General features: G+C 39.4%; 1 protein-coding gene across 2 annotated transcripts in view; it reads right to left on the bottom strand.

Moving 5' to 3' along the window:
• LOC139737088 (interstitial collagenase-like) overlaps positions 1-9,632 on the bottom strand; it is a 67,055-nt gene extending 57,423 nt beyond the window's left edge. The window contains exon 1 of one of the 2 annotated variants that reach the window (XM_071647763.1): positions 9,469-9,632. In XM_071647763.1, coding sequence (XP_071503864.1) covers positions 9,469-9,491 — 23 coding nt within the window. In that variant the 5' untranslated portion in view covers positions 9,492-9,632. Of the gene's footprint in view, positions 1-1,474; positions 2,024-9,468 lie in introns of those variants that run through there. The other variant, XM_071647764.1, reaches the window with a different exon arrangement.
• Between the last annotated feature and the right edge of the window lie 15,211 nt (positions 9,633-24,843).

Here is a 24,843-nt window from a genome sequence, read left to right as displayed (position 1 = left end):
CTTCCGGTATGTTTACATTTGACAGTCAAAATGTAAACATACCGGAAGTATCTGGTTTTTCGACTTCCGAATGTGATCCATATAGATCGAATGTTCAGATGTTTAGATGTCACAGAGGAATTCTTCTTTTCTTTCATGAAGTGTGTCCTATTTTACATACAAATCATGGCAGCAAACTGGACACTTTGTACGGTCAGAATTAGATTTTTTAAAAATTATTTGTAGGGCCTATGTGTTATTATCATCTCGATTATTATGGAGCAGTACACAACGTATAAGATCACGGATTCAGTATGCCTCGCTTGTCTGAGAACATACGCATGTAAGCAATGGTAAGATACGTAAGACATCATGCTGTTCGGCGGTAACTAGCTCAGTTGAGTTATTCGTGTGACGTCACTTGCCCTCTATGAGTTTTTCTCTTGACACTGAGGTGTTTTCTGACATTAGCTGCTCCCATCATCATCATCATCCAGGTACGCGGTACTTGAAACCCGGACAAGCCAGACGTTGCCATGGCAACCACACGGGGGCAGTGGTTTCTTCAGTGGTATTTATCGTCGCCGCGCCTTTTACATGGGATCCAGATTTTGAATGTCTTTTGACAGTGTAGCATGAATGATTGAATGTTCCTACAGATGATGCACATTTATCATGATAATGCCAATAAAACCATTGATTAAGTGTATCTAGTGCAGTAATGACAAATCCCGTGATATGAAGAATCTCATAACCTTAATTCATAGCTGCCTTTTCAAAAACTTTCCCCCAAGCGCTGGTGTTTGTTGTAGACAATTGGAAGTTCTCCTTTCACGCATCTGCGTATCTTTTTGCAGTTTTATTCACGTCCTGCGTAATTTCAGGTACCAACTGGCCCTGAACAGGTCTGCATCTACTTTGATTCGCTCGCTTCTTTTATTCTATCAGTGTTGAAGTTATGAATTGCTCGTTTGCCTTGACACGTTGCGTTACAACGCTAGATTGATGGGCTGGAATTAAAAAAAAAGAATGTATTTCTCATCGCCTAAGGCTAACGCTTTTATGGATAGCAGCCGCCTACTGCCGATTAGAAGGTTGAACCATGTTTGCGACTGATAGATAATCTATTTCTTTGGAATAAATGTGTGTACTATGTAGGTAAACAGGCGAAAGCTATTGCGTTGCTCACCTGAATTTCACCACAACTTGTGATAACATTCGCTGTATAAGTGATTTCAGAGGTTGTCGGTTTTTAAATCTTCCATTTACCATTGGCTGCTAAATTTGACACATCTTCACAAGGAATCCTGGTAAACCACCATAGTTCTCTGTCCTCTTCAATTGTTGGAGTAGGAAAAATTCTTGCTCATTATGCACCTGGAACGTAGGACCTGACATTTCAGATATTTACATGAGAACAAAATGCATCATGACGAGGAAATATTTGTGTCGGAAGGTACCGAAACATCAATAATCAGGGCGAATTGTTACTCACCACAGCCGCATAATTCCTCAAATATGGATAAGAGCTCAGCTAAAAAAACCTTCAGTTTGGTCCTCAAACTCTATCAAACTTGATCAGGTGGCACAGAGAATATATTATGACATTCCAGTGTGCATGTTATAAATCCACGATCTACGCCACTTGGTAACATTCCATCAGAAGAGAGCATCTAATTTCAGGCGAACATCCACAATTTGTTGCCATAGCTGATGTTCACTATTTCTAGGAAGGATCCCTAGTGCGATATAGGATGTGACTCTCTCTATCAACACTTTTGGTCACATTAGTGCATTCAGAACCTCACTCACGGATCGCAGTCAGACTAAATCCAGCGAACGGGCCCCAGCGAAGTAGTCCTGAAGTGTGAAATACGAACTTGAGGAGATCTGCGTGCGACGCAGATTGGCTTCCTCGTTCAGAGCCTCTCCCTTCAAGTTCGGTGTGGTCGCGCAACCGCTCGGCTTGGATGCCAAACCTCACACTGACTGAGGAAGTTGAACGAGGTAGTAGGCGAACAGCTCAACCGCTCTTCAACCGCTCTTCCGTGTTGTGATCATTTTATTCATCGACTCTCCTGTCTTTCGAGACCTACATCGCTGCTGCGATCGCTGAACTTTGCTCTCGAGAGTTTTCCTTTATTTCTTTTTTTTTTGCGCCATCTCGACGAAGGCACTTTTCTTTGAATGAAAAAAAAAACAAAACAAAATCACAGTACCATTGACATGAAGAAATACCCTGTATCTTTTTTTTTGTGAGATGGGGAGACGAGTTTTTTTTTTCTTTCTTTTTAGATAACGTCGCTGTGAGTGGTGAACGTACCCGTCTACGCACGCATGCACCGAAAACTTTTGCTGCTATCATTGTGAGCTGATTGGCCGAGAGAGATCAGCCGCCAGCCAATCACGTGCGAGAACAGTCTGCGCTGACCCCGTGTTAAAACGTGAGTCGATTCTTTGGTTGTGTGTGTTATGGTCTTCTTCTTTAATAATGCGGCAGCAATAAAGACATACTTTGCTTGGATTCGGGGCGAGGTTAAGCACACACTGTCCAATCGTTTCCACGCCTCAATAAACTTTGCACGCCTTTTCCGATGTTTTACATTATTCTTTTGGACCCTTCCTTTTTCTACTTGTTAAAGGCAAAAAAGTCCAGCTAAGATTTATTTTCGAACGCAATAAAAGAAACTAGTATACTTAGCAGACAACTATGTTTCAGATTTTGTTGTGCAACAGAATATGTAATTTTCGGTTTGGAATGATCACACCTCTAGTGAGGAGAACGTCTATTTTCTACAGTCATATGGAATGATTGTTACATATGATACTTCGCAGTCGAGTGCCCGAATAAAGGTGCATGTATTATTTCGGTCGAAATTTCTTGGAAAATACACTGAATAGAAACTATTGGTTCTCTAAGAATACAAACCTCCACCAAGCCTATTTATAGGCCGAATTGTCGTCACTAATACCTTAGAAGTGTGAACCTATCCTTTTTGAACATTCTGACTTCAGATCACGCAATCCGGCTCACCATCACAGACTGATCACTTCCTCGTTTAATAGCCAAAATGAAAATGCTGGAAAACCAAATCGCATTTTTTTTTTCCCATCGAACCGGTTTCTGCACTTTTTAAGTAATATTTAAAAAAGGCAAACTAACAACAGCATAATGACAAATAAATATAGGCATACACTTCACTGATAAAAACGTCACCTCACCGGAGGAATAAAGAGTGATAAATTGTTAACTCTTAGAACCAAACCAAGCTTATAATTTGATGGATGCGTATTTCACAACCCTAGCTCCTCCCCATCCTCCCCTTCTTCTTGTCCTCCGCGTTTTATTCTCCCGCATCGATCAAGACAGAGAATCACACCCGCTAATAAAAATTCAATATGATATATACCAGCCAAACTCAAAAGATCGCAAGATTGTGCTACTGCTATGCTCATAATGATAGTCATGTGCATAAGTGAAGATAATATATATAACTAAAAAACAAAACTATAATCACGCACACCTTAGCAGTATGTTTATATATCCACACTTCCATAGCACATATCAATCGTGCTCGCTTGTCAGGTAAATGATGAATAATTGTTTTATCTCCTCTCTCTCTCTCCTGCAAGGTTCATAGAAAAGTGCGTGCTCTTAATTTGCTCCTCTCCGACAAATCAACAGAATATTTATGCCTATTTAAAGGACAAGTTCACCTTCATAAACATAAGGATTGAGAGAATGCAACAATATTAGTAGAACACATCAGTGAAAGTTTGAGGAAAATTGGACAATCGATGCAAAAGTTATGAATTTTTTAAATTTTTGTGTTGGAACCGCTGGATGAGGAGACTACTACAGCTTGTGAGTCATATGCGTACAACAGTATAAAGAAAATGTAAAAGAAAATTCAACATATTTTCACTTTTTTCGCATAATAAAAGAGCTCTCGACTTGCCTCTTTCTAAAGGCAGGGGAAATAATATTACCCATAACATTTGTCGGTAGCGAGTCAGGGGAATGTGTACTTTTTTTCAAAAGATGGCATTTTGTGAAATTCTCTTTATATTTTCCTTATATTGTTGTACGCATGCGACATCTAAGTTATTCACACACTGCAGTAGTCTTCTCATCCAGCGCTTACTGCACAAAAACTTCGAAAATTCGTAACTTTTGAACGGGTTGCCTGATTTTCCTCAAACTTTCAATGATGTGTTCTACTAATATTGCTACATTCTCTCAATCCTTATGTTTATGAAGGTGAACTTGTCCTTTAAAGAGTATCAATGCACAAACACGGGTTATAAATTACCACGTTTCCTTGACAATAACCAATCATTGCTCTGGAAAATATTCAATCCTCATATCCATGGCACAATATCGCATTACTTATTATCATGACAACCACAAAATCATAACTTGAACGTACAAACTTATCAAGTCACATATCAAAGCTTTGAAATGGTATTGCATGCAATTCTACAACTCTACAGCTACTATAGTGTAGTAAACCATTTAAACTGTCAGTCATTTTTGCATACATGTAACTATGTTCTTTGCGCCGAAAACAGGCATTAAACGGTTTCAAGGCAAAGCGGTATAGTAACCAATGTCTCTCTTCTTTTCATCAGTAACAAAAGCGACGGAATGTTTCAACTTTTGAAAGGAAGTCTTTTCAAACCAATGAAGGCGGAATAAACACCTGCAGATTTAAGAAGTTGATAAAAGAGACCGAGGTTGAGAGTTATGCGGTCAGTAATGTGGCAGCACAAACATGGATACGTAGTAAGGATGCCCTGTAAAACGAATGAATGTTATTAAGTTTGACAAGCAAATGCCAACACGCTACCAATCATGTGATGAAATCTCAGATTACTTTTTAGGCATGTGCCCAGGATATCGCTAAAAGTGATACCTTCTTGTTTTCTTTTTCTGTTTTAACTTGATCATGTTGATATGAGAAATAAATTTGGGCACATCATACAGTCAAATTAAAGACCCACAATGATTTTCATCATTCTTATATTCTAATTATTGCAAATTTCACTTTAAAATATCATAATCAAAATCAATACCGTCGTTATGTGAAAGGTTAAACCTGCGGCGAGTGCCGAGCATGGCGATTGAAACAAAATAAATTTTATTCCAAAATGTTCATCAGACTGGCAAAATTTAAATGATCTCCCAATCTCTCTCAAGATGTTACTATGGAGGTTTTAGAAATCATCATAGCATTATTGCATCGTCATCGGATTATTACATTTTTAGAACATGATTGCGGAAAGTATCCCTGAAATCTTTCACATCCGAGGGCCCTAAATTATTTCACCGTGACCATTTAAGCAGCCATATATTGATCATGATTATCAGCAGCGTGTCTGCATCACCTATATAGGGGGGGGGGGGGGGGCGTGCCATTACTGAAATTAGGGACAACCACAGGTATTCAATGTCATAACTTACGTATAGGATTAAAACATTTTTTGAAGTATTGCATAACCATTATATCGGACGTGAATGATTTGTCTTGGATGTTCGTACTCCACACCCGCTTACGTGTGTTGTGATTGTGGTGAACTATTCCAAGTATCAAGAGAGAGAGAGAGAGAGAGAGAGAGAGAGAGAGTTGGAGGGGGGGTAGAATTAGGAAGAGGTTTTGGACAGGGAGGAAGGTAAGTAATAATTAATCAAAGGAGCCTAATACACTGAAGCGTGAATCCACTCTTTGTTAATAAAGTTAACTCAAACAAACAGAATGGTAAATGTTTCAAGGAAATCGTCCTTGAAATAAGGGGGGATTTTGTAGGATTCTATATCTTAATTTTCTTTTCTTTTCTTTTCTTTCCTTTTCAACAAATGATAATATTACTCATAATTACATAATATGCAAATTAGAAGGTAGGATAACATCATCATCTTAGAAGTCTTAAACTGACAAATTTTCATAAAATGTTACTTGTTTAAGATACTTTATTTTAACATTTGATTATATTATATAATAAGTATTGATATTAAATTGTTGATATCATAGATCTTAATGTAGGCCTACATTTACATCAAATTATTCTCGAGTTTTTAGGGTTTAACTTGAGCATATTATGTAGTGAAAACTTCCTTTAAAATGTTATAGATTAGATCAGATCAGATGATTAATTGTTTAGCATAATATCCTCAGCATAATGTCAAATCTGTTCGAACATTGGCCGGTCTATTAAATTAACGTATCGATTTATTTGATGGATCAGTAAGTTACTCGTTTATGAAGTACGGACCAATATATCATGGTACTCATTACCTAATATGATAGCTGTAATTGACTTTTAACTAACTGAATGAAGCTGAAATTGATTAGAAGGTTGATTGACTGGCTAGAAGACTGATTTGGAGTACGTCCTTCATCATGAATATCGGTAGGATGACAAGCGCTTCAAAATAACCATTACAAGCTGTTTTGTCGTTGCAAACTGAGAAGTATTCTTTTTTGTTGTTGTAATGCAACTTTTACAAAATTAGGATACAAAATGATTTTGAGTACATACCACCCAGTCATAGGTTAACTTGCTTGATGATTTTTTCCCCCTTTCAGGAAATTTGAGATGAATAGTATGAACACTTATTATGATATCGTGCTTTTTGTTTCAATGAATTCTTATACTCTGAAAATGAGGAAAACAGTCGTTTCAGCTATAATAAATGTACTGTATATTGATAAACATACTATAAACAACATACAAAATAAATGGCGAATTCATAAACCTAAGCAGCCATGCTTTCTATCATGATAGCAATGATTTGGAAAATATAATATAATCTTGCAATTTTATCTTCCTTTTTTTTTAACTTCCCATGGGGCGTACTGGTATTCAGCCCACTCAATAAAAAATAATTGGACCAATAAAGCAAGAATGTTTTATGATGTCACGGAGGAAATTCGTGGCATATCTATAGTAAAAAAAAAAATCAATCTAAGTATGTAATTATGGAAATATTTATGCATTGCATTACAAATATCAAAATGTCAACAGAGGAAGCAAATAAAACCAAATTCCCAACAGACTTGTATGCAGGGCAAAATCTCTCCTTAGCGAAGTTTCTCCCCCAGGAGTATGCTTCTAAATGGCTATTTGATTCTTGGTTCGGATGTCCTTCAAGGTAATTGGATGATTTTCCATTCCGTAAATATAGCGACGTCAAATACCACAATATCTTTAAGTAAAGCCCTTTTTATTTAATAGCAATTTCTGTTCTGATTGTACAAGACTTTGCTATCCGACATGCAAGGAGCTGTTAATGCAAATATTTACCCCTGCGTCGGTGCTGTCAAAGCCTCCTATGGCAAATGCTCATTAATACAACAACCTCTTTATACAACGACCCTCTTTCATGTTAGTGTGAGCTCATATACTGCGAAGCTAATGAGACCTCGGTATGTTTACCGTGCAGGCATAAAAATGGACGAAATGTTTGATGTCCATGGAAATCTCGAAATGACAGACTGTGACTCAACGACTAGAAAAACAAATCGAATCTCAATGCTTCTCATGTTTGTGCAGGATTCACGAAATAACACAGATTATGTTTTGACATCATATTTTCTTTGTCAATATATCAGGTGTAATAGAATCACACAGATGCAGACTAACGACTATGCTGTGTGTGCATCTAACGCTGGTGACATTTCCAAAGTTCGTGCAAATGATATATTCTACGAAATTATTGTTCAATTTCTCAGCACAGAGTTACAGGGGACAGTCATAATTGCTACCCTTATCAGGAATGGCAATGTGCGAAATCAATCGTGAGCTCACCAGACATTCTGTATTATGTTTCCTTTTCTTTTCTTCTTTTTTTTTGCAGCTGGATATTGAAATTGTGAATGGAATTTCCGCATATCAAAAGAGAGCCGCTCTCTAAACCTTACCTTCAAATTTCTGACGGGAAGCTTCGCTATTTGTTTGCTTGGCCTTAACGAGCAAACGTCCCATGCCGTTATGTCACGTGATGGAATGTAGCGTGGTATGACAACACGATATCTAAAATTTGGACCATCATACAACAGCAAAGGTGGCTAAAATGTAGAGCGCTGATTGAATGGTTTGCGAGTAGACGGTTACATTCAACTTTAAGAGCAATTCCAAGCAGTCTGTCTTTTTACCATGATTTTAATCATCCATATACTAAGGTATCATACTATCAGGCATTCAGTAAATTGTTAAACTCTAAACAATATAGCACAGTAGCACTAATTTCCAATACTAATGACGTTAGTAAAGACTTTACTCGCTGGGGCCTTCGTGGAATCTTTAAAGAACCTAACAAAAACAAATGCAAGTTGACTTAATTGTGTTGATTTATAATGCCCTGATCATTACTTAATGTGGCCAAGAATATCGAATACGTGCAATATATCCTACAATAACTTAATAACAACTTTCTGCTATCTTCCTTCATGTGTCTTGCATGTTTCCATATCACCAAAGATTCATCACAAAAGACACTGTGGAATCACATACACGTTATGCTCAGTCTTGGGGGAAAACGCATTCCAATTTCGTTTGTAAATAATATTACTATACTTTATCGGTGATTTGGATTAAATGTTTTGGAAGTTTTTTTTTTTTTGTAAGTGGATCCAAGTAATCTGAAGAAAAATGGCCAAAAGATATTAGAAATATATGGTACATATTTACATATTCTACTTGCCATACACATTGTATTATAGAATATGCTCAAACTATGAATCAACACAAGCAATTATGATTATGTTTGCATTGCACAGGCCATTCTAACCGTTCATTGCGCTCACCATATAGGTCCTACTAACCAAAACTGAGAATCAACTCTTCGGTCATGCGTGTACTCATGCCTGCGTGGATACAGGAATACAACCGCTCGCTCACACATAGTTACATATAGGCCCTATACGATATACATACACATACACACGCATACATATATACACACATACATATATCCATCCATACATACATACATATATACGTACGTACATACATCGAATATATTGTGCGTCACAATAAGTGTCTGGCATTATCTCCAGTCTTTCTGCATTTCCCCTCATCAATCAGAAACGCTAATTATCGGCGTTATAATGGGCACTGTTTATTAGCACTGCCCTGCTGGCCCGCATAGAACAACTCTCCACATGGCACACGTTGCTACCCCCTCTCTAAAATAGATCTGATACGTCACACAGGTAAACACATGTTACCTGCTAAGACAAGCGAAGATACTGAAGAGGCAGTTTGTTGTGTTTACTTTTCAGGCCCTGGTGACGATTTCCAAATGGCGGTTCCGATGGATGCCCTGCGCGACGCGAACATCCGGATGATAACAAAGAAGATGACTTACTGACAGTGCTCGCATCCTATTCGTGCTCTTGAACACCTAAACTTGACAAGCACTCAACAACCATTAAGGGCTTGGTTGATGAATCCAACCTAGAGTTCCGACCTTCGTGCACATCTTACCTCAGGAGGCCTTGAGGTCTCATCCGTCTCCGGAACTAATCCTTGAGTAAATGCTCGTCCATCCCAAACCTTAAGGTTATCACAACAGCTCCGGAGCTAGTTAAAAAACGGCTCCCCTTCAGTTAGATTTTCGCAGGATTTTACTCTAGTGTTGGCAGCAACATTCTCCCTGTCCCATGTCCTCCTCAGCAGGCAAGGAGGAACGCGATTTATCAAACTGCCCATCGAACAATCCAATCCGTAAATTCACTAGGTTTACATTCGGTGGAAAGATATGGTAGGAGACATTATGCATACCAAGTTGTTTTAGGGGGATCACTAGGATGAGGGAATAGGAACTCTGGCGATGTCTATCTCGACATCAGTTTATTTTCGTCTGTCAGTAAGGGCGCGAAGATGGAAGTAAGGCGCGGCGTAAATTTTCAAACGAAACGTGCGCGCGGGCAATCTCTCAAGCCCCTAATGCATTCCAATGCTAGTTTTTCCTCATCTTCCGTAGACTGCCAAACTAGGCCTAATAATTTTTCTTGCTCAGCTCTCAGCCTTTGCTGGCAAAAATAGGTGTTCATCCATTAGAAAATAAAATTGATAACCTTTTATAGTGAAAATTCTTTACTATGACTCACTGCATAATTTTTATCTTCATATGCCATTAGAGGAAGAAAACGTGTCCTCGTATTGGCCTACAAGTCGTATTACAGCAACTCAAGATGTTGCACTGCGAAATCTTTTACACGGGACCAATGAGAAATGAAAACCATCCTATCATAAAGACGCGCGACCGAAATTCGAATGCATTAAAAACAATAGTACTATTGATGAACGTGTTCATGTCCCCATCCTCGCTATGCGGATGATATATTATCGTGATGGGGGCATGATTGAGGTCGAGGGAATAATATTTACTCATGGAAAACCGTGTAAAAAAAAGCAAGACGAATTAGTAGAGAAAGTAGCTCAAGGATCACAATTTCATCTTCCTCTCAAATTTCTCGGACGTTAGGGAGAGAGAGAGAGAGAGAGAGGAGATGAAGAGATAGAAGCCATTATTGACCCTCCTTCGCACTTCCATGACGGAAACGGCTGGCCTCCGGAGGCTAGCTTGAGCCGTAACGTTTTAGACGTTCTTTGGCAGACCGAAGTCGTGCTTGACCAGGAGTTGACGAGACCCAGGCTGCGGAGGGGAAGAGATAACGATGATATATAACTAACGATATCTGTCAAAGCTTTTCCCCGCAGACTGAGATACCGTCTGACATCACAAATTGCTTATGACGTCACACCATGCTGAGTTTATCAAGATAAAGACAAGCTTTTCTCTTCGTATCGAGAAATACATAGTTTGTGTAGAGAGGATGCAAACACAACTTCACTTCGTGTCATCGCACGACAAACGCTGTTTGTGTTTTACACCGGTTGACCTTTCAACTGCTCTATAATTTGACGTGATAGATGATATTAGATTAATTTTCCTGACCACCTCTTTGGGCAATGAGGGCAGCTGTTCTGTTACACATAGTAAATGAATAATGACGTGTAATAGCAGTTTTTAACACAATTCTTGCGCATTAGGGTGTTAGCTTGCGTGAACAAGGCGTGTCTGCGTATGAATGACATGCGGTTCCCCTAATTTTAGCGTAAGTATTAACTCTTTCCTGTTTTTTAAAGGTAATCCAAACTCTTTGCCAAGCGTTCTACATTTCCATTCAAATTTCCCTTGAAATATTATTTTGATTAAAAGTTTAATAGCATATGAAGCAAAACATGACCATGAGGTAAGCAGTGCAAAATTGGTTTCTTCCTTTAATTTCACTTTCAGTGCTTTTGTACAGGTTTGAATAGTGTAATTACTAGATGTTCTTCTCGAGATTTTTGAATGGGATACGTTGTAAACATTTGATTTTCCCGTGTCCATCACGTGATCTTTATTGTGAGCCAATGGCTCAAATTATGTTAGACTCCACCCCTTTTTCCTCAAATGTTACAGCTAGAGGTTGACCATCCTTCTAATTGGAAATAATTCCCAGCATATTCTTGCTCAGTCAGAGTCCAGCGATATGATCACATGAACCAAGATTTTATATAACATATAACACACATCGGTCTAAAAGAAGGAGACATAGGAATTATGACTTGGCATCAAAGAAAGACTTTCTGTTTAAAACCACATTTAATCTAATTACATGGAACCCGTCTCAATTTAATCATTTTAGGCCTATCGTCGAAAACGAAACAGGAGCAATGGCACCCTTTAAACCCATCCATTGCAGCTACTTTGAGCTGTGAGATTGGCCGTCAGTCCATGCTTCAGGAACGAATGTTGATTCATTTAATTCAGACACAGTGATGTCCAAAACCTAGTCGGGATAGTCACGTCTCATGCTACTAGCTAGCACATTACAGATTGGCACATATTTCTTGTAGGATGATATTGGAACATCACGTATTTGGAATAGTATTAAAAAAGGACCAAAAGGGTGCAATGCTTGATATCTATACAGTTGTCATATGCTGCACAAACTTGGCATTACCATTTCATTGTCAAATTTGAATTCATTGAAATCCGAACACGTGATCTTGCATCATGCTGAAAAAAAAAAGTTTTTCTTGATGAGTTGCAGATGAGGGTGGGTTTCGAAGATGGAACCTATAGCGTTGATTTAGACAAGCTTTTCATCATGCAGATCGCTTGTAATCGAAATGGACTGCAGGCGGATCAAGAAGTGATGTATAGGGCGTGACTCCTTTGCACTGCTATCAAAGGATGCCTATACTTTCACGAAATCAATTTGCACGAATAAGCCTCGCTCACACGAACACGACGAATAACGCGACGCGACGGGGCAGGGCGTTTGGCGAGCAGCGAATTGCTCGGTGTCTGTCAAATTAAAACGTGGTAATGACCTTACCAACACTGCGTCTATTGACCCATGATCGACCTCTTCCACGCTGTGTGGCTGAGACAAAAAAACGATGGCAGAGGGAGGCAGGCATCCAAGACACGTTAAAGGGAATTCCGGACCTGATATACACTGTTCGTCTGCTCAAGGAAAAGTTACACCTGCCTGAAATAATTACAAGGTTAATGGCATCGAGAGGAACCTTGGGGGAGAAGAAATTTTGACATGCCTTTCATCGTCAAAACAGCAATCAAGCTATGTTTATTTTGAAACATCTGATGTACTAAAGCTAACACATTTATCAGTAGAGATGTGCGTGAAGAAATCGCACATATGCTATACGCTACAAGCAGATACCATTATGTATACTAACTCAAGATGGTTATCACACAGTAACATGACATAACCTGCTCTAACAAAATGGCGATGGTTCTTTCTTTGCCTGGATTCCATTCTTCTTCGTTTGATTTTTTTTTTTACTTTCCCTTCTTTGATCGTCCTCCTCTTCTTCGTTTTCGTCCTCATGTCCAACTTCCTTCATCTGCTGACCTGTTCATAATCTTCTTTCGTCTTTTCATCATTCTCCCCTTCACTTCTCAGCCATCTTATTTTCCCTCATCTATATAATATTATTCCTTATTTTTTCTGTCACGTTTTTCCTTCATTTTCCTCACTTCCTCCTTTTCTTTTTTTTCCTTACTTCCTCTTTTTCTTTTTTTTTCTTTTTTCCTCCTTTTTTAATTGTTTTCCTAACATTTTCCTTTCTATTTTGTTTCTCCCTTCCTGATTTCGACGTTAATGAACCCAATTGATATCCCTTGGCAACTATCACAAAGGGGTTCCTATCGTACTAATTAATCAACGGATGCCGGGAGTCGGAACATGAAGAGAATGGTACGGGAGATGGATGGGTGTACTTTAATAGCTCAAGTCGTAAATGCTCACTTGTAAATGAGCGCCCGGAGCCGATGTTTGTCTTAACGCCAAGGCACGGAGCGCATCCTGGCCCCGTCCGTCATCGGCCGGGGTCGGCTTTTCATCTCCCCATCCCCGGCATTCCAAAGGAGCAGAAGGAGGAGGAGGAGGAGGACGCAGAAGATGCATGGATTTATCATATCACCGGGTCTCTCTCTCACCCAATCCCTCGCTGTCCCTGTACCTCCCCATCCCCTCCTCCCCTTTCTATCTTCTTACTGTTAGCGATTGCCAAATGGAACCGTATAGTAAATCACTTCAGTCTCTCAGAATGTGCAGATATTACATGAATAACCTCCCCATTTTCTAAAAATGAAGTGCGAATACATTCATATAGTCTAGATATGAATATATTATAGTCAAGTTAATGAAGTCTTGCGTCAGTTGTTTTAATTGTACCTGAATTAAAAATTGCCATTTGAAAGGACACCTGATCGATGAAAGCTAATGGAAATATGATTATTTCATAGTGTTTCATTGAGATATTGCGTTACATTGATCATTAGTTGATCACATGACTACTCATCCAAAGAATCTACACCTTATGGAGTCCCCTCTGTCCAAATATGCAAATGCATTCTTCTGTGAAAGCAGGTTTGTCGGACCAGTGGAAGCTCATCTAATTGTACCATTTCAGCCAATGGCACCATACACTTGTCATAACATGGTCCAACAGCTTGACAAGGATTTGAGGACATGCACTTCTGACTTTTGTTTGCGAATTTGTTTAACACGTGTAGGAGTTCATGTTAGTATGTGAGTTAGTCTCATAAAGGCCTTGTCATTTTGACGATCATGCTCTCTGCTCTGTTTCACGTGTAAGGCGCCTCAACTCTCACCTCACACTCGGACTGCGTGTGGAATGAAATCAATTTCAGCTTTACAAAAACGGATTTGTGATAAAATCATGTTACGCACTTACTTTTTATACATAATATAACTAGTAGTATATCCATGCATTTTATCTTTTACACACTTGGAGCTTGCTCGGCTGCGGGTAAAAAAAAAAGCAGCTCCATTGTCCTGAAGTGTCTCCACACACGATGTGCGTGAGGAGTATAAAGAAGAGTTTTCAACCCTACACGATATAATGATGACGTCCAAGTAAATTACGCACGATGTGTGTTGAGGGTTGAATACAAATAAAAAGTGAAGGACATTCGAAGCAAAAATACATTGTAGATTACACAGTCTATCGGTTAGAGACTTGGTTACACCATGGAGCTACTTACACTGTAGCTCCATGGTTACACCTTCATTACTGATCCTATGCGTTTGTTCTTTATCTTTACATGTCCGTCGAGGAAACATTGAATGTTTGTAAGCCAGCAACAACTGGACCGACGGCTTTAAGTTTGTTAAGTCTCCTTCGAATGATATGAGGCAACAAGGATAAAGTGGCATACCCATTGGCTAAAACCGCTACTTCCAGGGCTGATGGAACCAAGGAGGTACTAGGCAAAGCTAGTACCTCCTTGATGGAACCAGGGACCTCGTTAACGATGGGCCTTGGATGTTTGGTATTGTACACAAAATGAACATCATATCTCAATATAACATACAAATCCTTTCACTCAGATTATTGTACTAGGTGGTTAATCCTCCATTTCAAACAACTTCGTTTTGGTACAGTTATAAGTCACAGTATATAATTGTATTTCTGTTCACAGTATATTCCTATATTATAATGTTGCTGCGTCTTTGTATATCTATGTAATATTATGTGTAAATGTTATACTGAAATCGATGAAATGGAATGAAATGAAATGAAAAGAAAAGAAGGGAAATGCACGACAATTATTTTAAGGCTATGTCGTGTATTGGCTAAGCCTCTCGAGTCATTGTTATTAGCATGTGCTATTTATTAGCATCCTTATGTATGTAATATGTATCATTGTGATTTATCAAATTTATGTATCATTGAACTTAGTAATTTACTCATTCATTCATTCATTCATTTATTCATTCATTCATTCATTCATTCATTCATTCATTCATTCATTCATTCATTCATTCATTCATTCATTCATTCATTCATTCATTCATTCATTCATTCATTCATTCATTCCTATAGATAGATGATTGTGGGCTCGAACCCTGCCCTGCGCGCATCCTTGGACAATTTTTTTTTTCAGCCACTAAATTCATCTTCAACCAATGTGTTTACTATAGGCAGGGATGTGGAAAGAGTCTCTTTCTGCTATATAGGCAATCTGTACCTGGAAAATTCGGGGTAATAATCTTGATAGTGCATGGCACTCATATAGGTATTACAGAAACGCGCAAGTGAGGACGCTACCCCGGGCAGGTAATGTTATGATCATGTGTCATTGTCGTATTTTTACTCCCTCTTTTCCACGGGTCCAATTCAAATAAGCTGCAGATAGGATGCAGAGACCACACTTTCTAACTGCTGGATGAACAAAGTGAACATACCGTGTCATTTCTATACTTTTTTGATGACTTGATAGACCCCTGACATTGAGTATTGTAGCATAGCAGAAGATGAGAAATCGAAAGAGAGAGGGATAAATTGATGGAAATGGAGATAGATAGATATTTAGATAGATAGATAGGGGGAGGGAGAGAGGAGGTGAAAAAAAAAAGATAGGAAGAGGTCCTGAGGTAATTTATGTGAGTGAAAGTAATGTCATCCTTCCGCCTGTGTGAAGACGAAATGTGTCGGAAGTCAAAATGGTATCAACACTATGTCAATCAAACAGTGAGTGAGACATAACATTTTCTATACCATCGCGTGAGCAACGCAAATCTCGTCTCGTCCACAAGACATCTCGGCCCCACCTACATCCACCTCATTTACCAGCGGTCGTCACCTGATGAACGATAGGGTCACATGACCCTTATGGGGGCGGCGCAGAAGAGAGTCGGTGGGGGCTTGTTGTAACACTGGGGGAACCCGGGAGGGGAAGGGAGAGGGGGCCGAATTCCGCAGATCCCTGTATGGTAATGCGACCACTTTGGCGTTGCGATGCAATTAAGTCATAGCGCACGCCGGCTATTTGGAGTGACAGATTTTCGTGAAGGGGGCACCTCATTTCGGGGTTACAGCCATACATTATTACAACTCCACGACTGGATTCATGGACGTAATTAGAGCGCAAATCCTGGCAGTGTCATGAATTAGAGGTAGGACCCTATATTATTGCTCTATGTACTGTCAAAACGACAAAGAGAGAAGACGAAAACTCGAGAACCTTTATCCCTGTGAGGAATGCAGCTTTAATTTACTCTTCTTCTTCATCAGTAATGATGGAATCAACTCAATGATGCGGCGAATTTAACAGTCCTGCATTGTCGAAAACCAGTTGGCTCGTACAAGCATCTTTTGACAATTGTGTATTTGATATGCCCTGTTACTTTCTGCAGATACAAACAGCCTTAGATATTGCCCGGAGACACGATATGACACAATTACTCTGGAGGATTGTCATCATGAAATAAGCTTGGAATATAGTATGTGAACGCGATAAAATCAGTAAGAACTGAGAAAAGAACTCCTGCAAAAATAAATCTAAATTGCGCGACACGATATAGGCTAATGGCGATCTAATAACGATGAAAATGAATAGACACCGTAAAGCTTACAGTGTAAGACTTATAACATATACACACTGAATGTATATACACACGTCATAGATTTATGAAACTACCTGAAGACTTCGAATTATGCATGATTGATACAAATCAGATTCATAGTATCTCATCACTCACCAGCTTCGAAGATTTTTGTCCGCTTCATTCAATGGCTCGACTTTCATTGGATTCTCCAAGTAAGGTATTTTCTCCCTCTGAAGTCCTTTCTGTCCGTCTGTCCGCTTGTCTGACTCTTCACCCGTCCATTTCGGATCGAAGGGGGTCAAAGTGTACCTCTAACCTCTGACTCGCTTTTTTTTTTGGTCCTACCTGTCAGTCAAAGGCAAGACGGAAACAAGAATCGCAGGTCATAAACTTACAACTTTTCTTTGGGGAAAATCCCACGCGTTATTGGTGATAATTTTTTACACGAGCAAAATCAATCAAGTCATAGGTTAGCAGGCGACAAAATCATGGACTACCTGTCGTTTTTAGTGAGGAAAAGTGCTGAACACAAGTCGAACAGGAAGGACAGTTAAACATGTGCATCCTTGGAGAACTTCAGCACCCAATGAATAAAACGTTTATGTTGTCTCCGGAATCCAACTCGTGTCTGTCACGTAAAATCCGACGAGTCAGCTCTCCCGCGCCAAACACTCCACTCCGAGAATCTTCTGTCCCTCAGTGACAAAAGATACGAATTCCTCTCTCCATCTCTCTCTCTCTTTTTCCCCTAATTTTCCAGAGGTACACATTTGTTGCTAGGTCCAAGTGAGAAACATTCACTGCACATAATGATCAAACCGTAGTCCGTAATCACCTTTTGCCCTTGTAGTCTATTATGGTTCCCGACTGCATGTAGCGAGCTCGAGTAGATCCTACGCTAGATTGATAAGCAAGGTGAGAACGCCGAGGGATAGTGCTCCCCTGCCTAATCCCAGCCCGAGCCCAGCCCGTCAATGACAGTCGCTTCGCTCGCGGCCTTCCCCGTACGGTGGCGATATAGGGTGTGGAGCAAAATTCCCACCTTCTCCATGAACCTCACTCATTGTACTATAGCATCCTTGAATCACTTAGACAACGGTTTATGCTCCCCCTTTCTAACACCTGACTTTTGGCGGTTGTTTTGACGTAACTTGTTAGGCAGCCTAAGATCTTTTTTTTCTATTCCGAAGACTTGAAAAAATGAATGTTGGTATATTGTTCGTTATAGCTGCAATTATTATCATTAGCAGTATAATAGTAGTAGTAGTATAGTAGTAGCAGTAGTAGTAGCAGTAGCAGTAGTAATAGTAGTAGTAGTAGTAGTAGTAGTAATAATAATAATAATAATAATAATAATAATAATAATAATAATGATAACAATAATAATAATAATAATAACAATAATAATAATAATGATAATAATGATAACAATGGTACTACACTGTACTACCATTACTACTGCTACGACGACGATTATACTACTACTACTACTACTACTACTACTACTACTACTACTACTACTATTACTATTACTACTAGGCTTAGTTATTATTATTATCATTATTATTATTATTATCATTATAATTGTCATCATCATATTGTCATATCATCGCTGTTACTTCCAACTTAGCACTGATTGCCGATAATAGTCTAATTCACAATCAGTACAAATATGTGACATCATTTGCATATAGCTTTTAAGAAAAAGGGATTTTCTGTGGCAGAAAGGGATTCCACTCATAAAACACAAATTATACGCGAAACAGAGACGCGACAGTCTCATGCATTTCGAGCTTCCAAACTTTTCAGACCGCAATCGGCAAAGGAACACGTACAAACTCTGCGACAGTTGTTCTGCTTGCAAACTCATTTGCACATTCAGACAGCGACAAAACTCACCCCTGGACAATGTCGCAACCCACATCGATTAACTTCCCTTTCCCCGTAGTCTCCAATCAAATACATCATTGCCATCAGCTCTGTGCTAGCGATGATGAAAACACAGGAGCACAAATTGCATTTCTTTTATATATACCGCTGATGAATGTGACAAAGAGTATGCGATTGCTGTTGAGTAGATATCTCTCAACTCATATCAAAGTTATTTTCGAAACTGATTTTGGTTATGAATTGATAATTGTCGCAGGGACATCCGCCTCACCATACATCTGTCAGAAGCATCTTTGCGCTTCTCGCAAATGAAAAAAAAAAGAAGGTGGGTCTATATTTGAAGTCTAGGCGCAACGGTGGAAGAAGAGGAAGGTGATTGAAGGAATTAGAGGACTGTCCGCCGTTGTCATGGTTGTAGCGTCGGAGGCGAACCTCGCCATGACCCCTGATTGGTCCTCTACTCGCGACTCTGCCTCCAGAGCTACTAGGAGGAGTCGATAGGAGAGGCAGCTCATCGAAACTTGAGACAAGAAAATAATAACTTGGTGTCATCAACTACTATTTAGCGTTCGGGATGAGTTTAACGTCAATCCCATCTATCTGTCGGGATATAAACCTTGTATGATAACATGATATGACCGTTATATGTAATAGTCTATACATCGATGTATTTGAACATTACAAGTATATTACCAAATATACAGTCCATTTGGCATGGATATGTGTATTGTGTGGTTTTAATTTTCTACAAAGATGCTAGATAACTAAAATCTTCTGGACTGTTTATTGAACATATACAACCACAGATTATCATAAAAGGAAGGTCAAAACGGTAAAATGCTTTCCTCTGTACTGCCTGCTAAGAGTGCAAAATGACACGCTTCTTCTTCTGCTTACTAACACTTTTTTTGTTTCTCTAGAATTTTGTCTCATGTTTGTTTTTATATGTCTGACTTCTAGTATTAATACGTTGTTAGGATTTACCATTGTGCATTTATTTTTGCAAAAGGCATCAAAAGCCTCCATAACCCTTGCTTTCATTGTAAAATTTGCTTCACACTTGAAAGTAAAAACAGCCGTGATGTATTTTAGGGAGTCAATTATCTAAATTAGATAAGCACCAGTGCATCTTGAAGACAAAAAAAAAATAACAGAATGTTAAGAGTTGATAACAAAAGCTTACTCGCGTGTGAACAACAATGCATGCGATAAAAATAGGTTGTACTATGATATACCCATAAGCAGCAAGGACATCTGGGTATTATGTTAACTAACATGGATGGCTCCACCCTTCGACTGGTTCAATCCAATCGCCATAAGGTTTATATAGTGTGGCCCCTTTCAATAGAACCTCGAGGGTTATTTGTCCTCTGCGCGTTATGAAATGATAGTGTTTAGTCACGGACATTGTAGCGCCATTAGTGGTCATGGACATTGTAGCGCCATACGTGTTCACGCGCACATGCTCAGGATAGAAAACTTAAGTATATAGTGACATATCAATTGACCTAAAAATTGTAAATCACCTTAAATGAACTAAACCTTCCAATTAGGAATCATTGTCAGGTTTTTTTTTTTTCCGGGGTAAGTCTTGCCTCTATTGCTGGGTCTGTATATATGATTGAAAGTGAAATTGAAATTGACTGAAATTGAAATTGAAATTGAAATTGAATTGAAATTGAAATTGTGATTTGAATATGATTGTCGTCCGCATCCGATTTTATTTAACACAATAAATATTTGACGTGTATAAGAGATGGATCTTATTGAGGCTGGTAGCTAGCCTCAGCTATGCCACCAGAAAATCACACATGGTTGATTTTGTTGTTATTTCCATCTGCAGTTACATGATCATGATTTGGCAAATCCTGTCTGTCCCCTCTGAATGTATCATATGACTGATTTTTTTTTCTCTTCATGAGTCATAACAGAATTCGAGTGAGGTGAACATAAGTGAATACTCCGAACATCAATATTTGTCGAGCGACTGTTTATAACAAAGATCAGGCGAACTGGAGCACTCATTTTTCTCCATCCTATATCTATATCCACAGAATAATGCTTGCATCAACCTCTTCAATTAAATGTCATTCTCAGTAAGGTAATTACGAGAACCCCAGGGGTTATTGTCATTTCAAAAAAAAAAATTGTTGAGGGAATATATAAAAGTAGAACGTGTTGCCCCCGGGCTTGCTAGACAAAATAACGAGGTGGTCCTTTAGCTTTGTCCAACAAGCCATTGATGTCACTTTATTGTAGGCTTCTTTGAGGGCAGAAGGATAATTGCAAAGAATTCTTCGTGAGGTTGTCAATTTGAACAGTGCGATGTACGACATTCAACACAGTATACTGCCGACTGCGCCCTGTGTTACTGCTCGTGCACTGCAATCTGTGCCATCGAATATTCTATATACAGTCTTAGTATACTTACTATTTATTGCTCAGCCCAAATCCTCTTCTCCATTGTCTTAAACAATTTATCATTATCAGGATCTAGCAGTATAGGTCTTCTTAGGGACAACGTCAAATATTAATACAGTGTAACGGTTGAAATGATACCACAGGTCTTTCTCTGTATTGCAGTGTGATGCCTTGACAATCCTATTTTGCCGTTTCAAACAGCTGGCGACTATCGAAATAACAAAGTCCTCGGGACAGGCACTTTTCTTTCGTTATATCAAAATGTCATTATAGCCCAACAGTGAAGTATGTAAAGATATACAAATGATAATTTTGTAACCCGTTTATCCTTTTATGACACTCGCAAGCATAAATATTCCCGATGTTTCCGTCGAGAGAATGGTCATAGTGGAAGGTTGATTTTTACTTCGTTGTATCGAGAATTTCGTTGTGACTGTGTTCGTTATAACGGGAGTGCACTGTATCTGCTTACAGGCGATGTGACGTCACCAGTGTAAGATCACGTGATCATATCTTCATCTTCATGCACTGTGAGTTCAAGAGACTCTCGCTGCAGACTTCATCGCCCCTATACAACAATGCGGCTGACATGTGTAGCCCTAAGCGTATTTGCACATGTTTCATTTAACGCTATCAAGCCGTTGACCCCTTTAATTGCTCGAAGGCTAGCCTTTGAAAGCACGGAAGTATCATTGCCGAATTGCAGGATTGTATCCATAATCATAGGTATCTATATAACAGAATTATTGTATTGTTTGCAGATTGCAATCCACGTTACTTTAAAGAGCCGTAAGACAAGAGAGCGTTCCCCATCATCAGTCTAATTCATCCTAATTATATGGTTCCATGGAATTGCAATGATGCTGGCGCGGACCTGCAGAAAAGCCCTCCAGGGCCCTCTACTGAAATGGAAGGAAGTACGACAACCGGGGCATTACGAGAACGTGAGGGAGTGATCAATTCAAAGGATGCCTTGAAATATCCTCCTATCAGAGAGGTGTAAAGATTCCCCTCTCTCCTCTTATAAATCCTACTGGATTGCGCCTTCCTCCGAGCGCCTTAAGGTTTGACTGGTCTCCAGGAGATGTGAGCTATAACTACCCAAAACTCGCGAGAAATTCAGTGCTCAGTTCTGATTATGGCTGGTACCTGACTTAATGTTTGATTTTGAGACTTAAGTTTGATTGCATCATTTTATGGGTTTATTGCCACTTGGTCTACTATCAGATGGTCCCAGTTCGTCTAACACCACAACGTTTGGTTTACTATCAATTTCGTCTAAAGCTCATTTGGTCTAATCCTCACTTGGTCTAATGCCCAGCTTGGTTAATTACCATTTCGTCTAATGACCAGATGATCTAATTGTCACTTCGTCTATGTGGATTTTTCCCACTTCGTCTATAATATCATTTGTTCTATTGTCAGTTCGTCTAAATTCCATTTAGTCTATTCATCATCTGGTCTATGGACATTTCGGCTAATATCGCTTGGTCCACTGCCCGCTCGGTCTATATTTCACTAGGTCTAATAGACAGTTAGTCTACTTTCATTTCGTCTAATTTTCGGTTAGTCCACTTGCCATTTCGTCCAATGAGAATTTCGTCTAACCACCGTTTAGTCTGATTTTCATTTGGTCCAATTTCCAATAGGGCTACTCTCGTTTCGTCTACAGACAAGATACAAATAGGGCTATCACAAAATATTCATATTACTAACCTTGCGGTGATTGAAGTACAGTTCATGTGAGGTAGATGTAACCAAATTGTGATTTCTTCTGTCTATTTTACATATGGCTGTGTAGTTTGTGCCCCCGTGTCTGAATTGTGGAAAGTTTACAGGTTATAATTTCTCCATGCGACTTGCACTTCACAAGTAACGTATCTCAAGAAGATTTAATTTGAAAAGCGCACCCGCTCAAATTCGGCCGTGTATGCATAGTAGTGATGTGAGCATCGGACGTAGTGTAAATGCATAGTAGACCATTTGGGTATTAAACTAAGTGGTCATTAGACTAAATGGTGGTAGACCAGTTGGGTATTAGACTAAGTGGTCATTAGACCAACTGGTCCATAGACTTATTCATAAGTAGCCCAACTGGTTATAAGACTAATCGATAAATTGCCGAAGTGGATTTAGCCTAAAGGGCTTTTTACACTTGTGTTTCTTAACCCCGGAATTTCTCTGACCCAGGACTATCGTTAGTCCCGTACCAATTTTTTCAGCTTTTTACACTCGCCAATTAGTCCCGTACTATCTCTTGTCCGGGGCTAAGGAGAAAACTGACCTTTTTACACTCGTATTTCTTAGCCCCGGACTTTCCAAACCACATGAATATTCATAATTACGCTGTGTACTGTACACGTACACGGACGCACCGGCAGCACTTGATTACCTCGTTTCTGATTGGTCAGTGAGGGTCGCACTTCGTCTCCGTCGCTTAGCCCAGGATTATTTTTTCGTTCTGTTTACACTCACTTGCTTGGCACCGCAATTGCGGTGCTAACCCCTGCTATTTTGCAGGGCCAGATAGTACCGTACTATCGGTGGGGCTAGCCCACTTTGGCAAAAACGAGTGTAAACAGAAAGTGGGCTAAGGATAGTCCCGTACCAACGGTGGGGCTAAGGCCCCCCCTTAGCCCCACCGTTGGTCCGGGGCTAAGCAAAAATTTACAAGTGTAAAAAGCCCTTAAGTGGTTGGAGCCCGAGTTCGAATTAGACGAAATGGTAATGAGACAAAGTGGGTATTAGACGAAATGGAAATAGACGAATCGAGTATTAGACGAATAGGTGATGAAACCATGTGTTATATAGACCAAATAGTAATATACCAAATGGATATGAGACGAAATGGGCATAGCCCATCTGATAAATACACGGACTGGTCATTAGACTAAGTGGCAATAGGACTAAATGATAACTAGACGAACTGGTTGTAGACGAACTAGGATTAGACCATGTGGGTTGAGACGAAACGGGTATTGGACAAAGTGAGAGTAGACTAAGTGATATATCCCTATTTTATGTAACAGGGCCCGGATAGTTTGACTTTATGACGAATAATTCTTCGGGAACGGGTATGGCTCTATTCAAGATGTTACCGGTGGTTCTAAAAAAACTGTTGAAAGATCCAACCTATGAAGAAACATTTATTTGATAAAACATGTTATAAAATATATAACGCACACTCTACTTGCTCCAGTGCTACATGGCTGAAATGAATAATTTTATCAATCATTTGATTTTTCGCCAATGACTTTCAATAGTGAAAAGGTGCAGCAAGAATATCGGTCAAACTCAGTGGGTAAACAGTAAGTTCAGTGGATTTACACGGCTGCAACCATGAAAGTGGGTCAAAATGTGTTATGACGAAAGAATGAATTAGATAAATGATGAATTTTAGTTCAGCAATAAAGGTGCATGTTCAATAGCTCGCCTCTTTCAGAGCAGGGAGGTGGGCCACCTCCCTGTTCAGAGTGAGCAATTTCTCTTTAAAGAAGATAGGTCCCTTTAAAGCAGCAGGTAGTTTGGAGTGATGAATCCTGACTGCCTGTTGCTCTATAACCCGGACCCAGCTAGGAAGTCGCTCCGAAACTCTTGGCTGTCACTCTTT

The sequence above is a fragment of the Diadema antillarum genome, unplaced genomic scaffold, assembly GCF_040938485.1.
Source record: "Diadema antillarum isolate AM-2024a unplaced genomic scaffold, OU_Dant_1.0 seq00000681_RagTag, whole genome shotgun sequence".
NCBI lineage: Eukaryota > Metazoa > Echinodermata > Echinoidea > Diadematoida > Diadematidae > Diadema > Diadema antillarum.
Note: the sequence above shows the minus strand (reverse complement) of the source record. Positions and strands in the feature narration are given on the sequence as shown.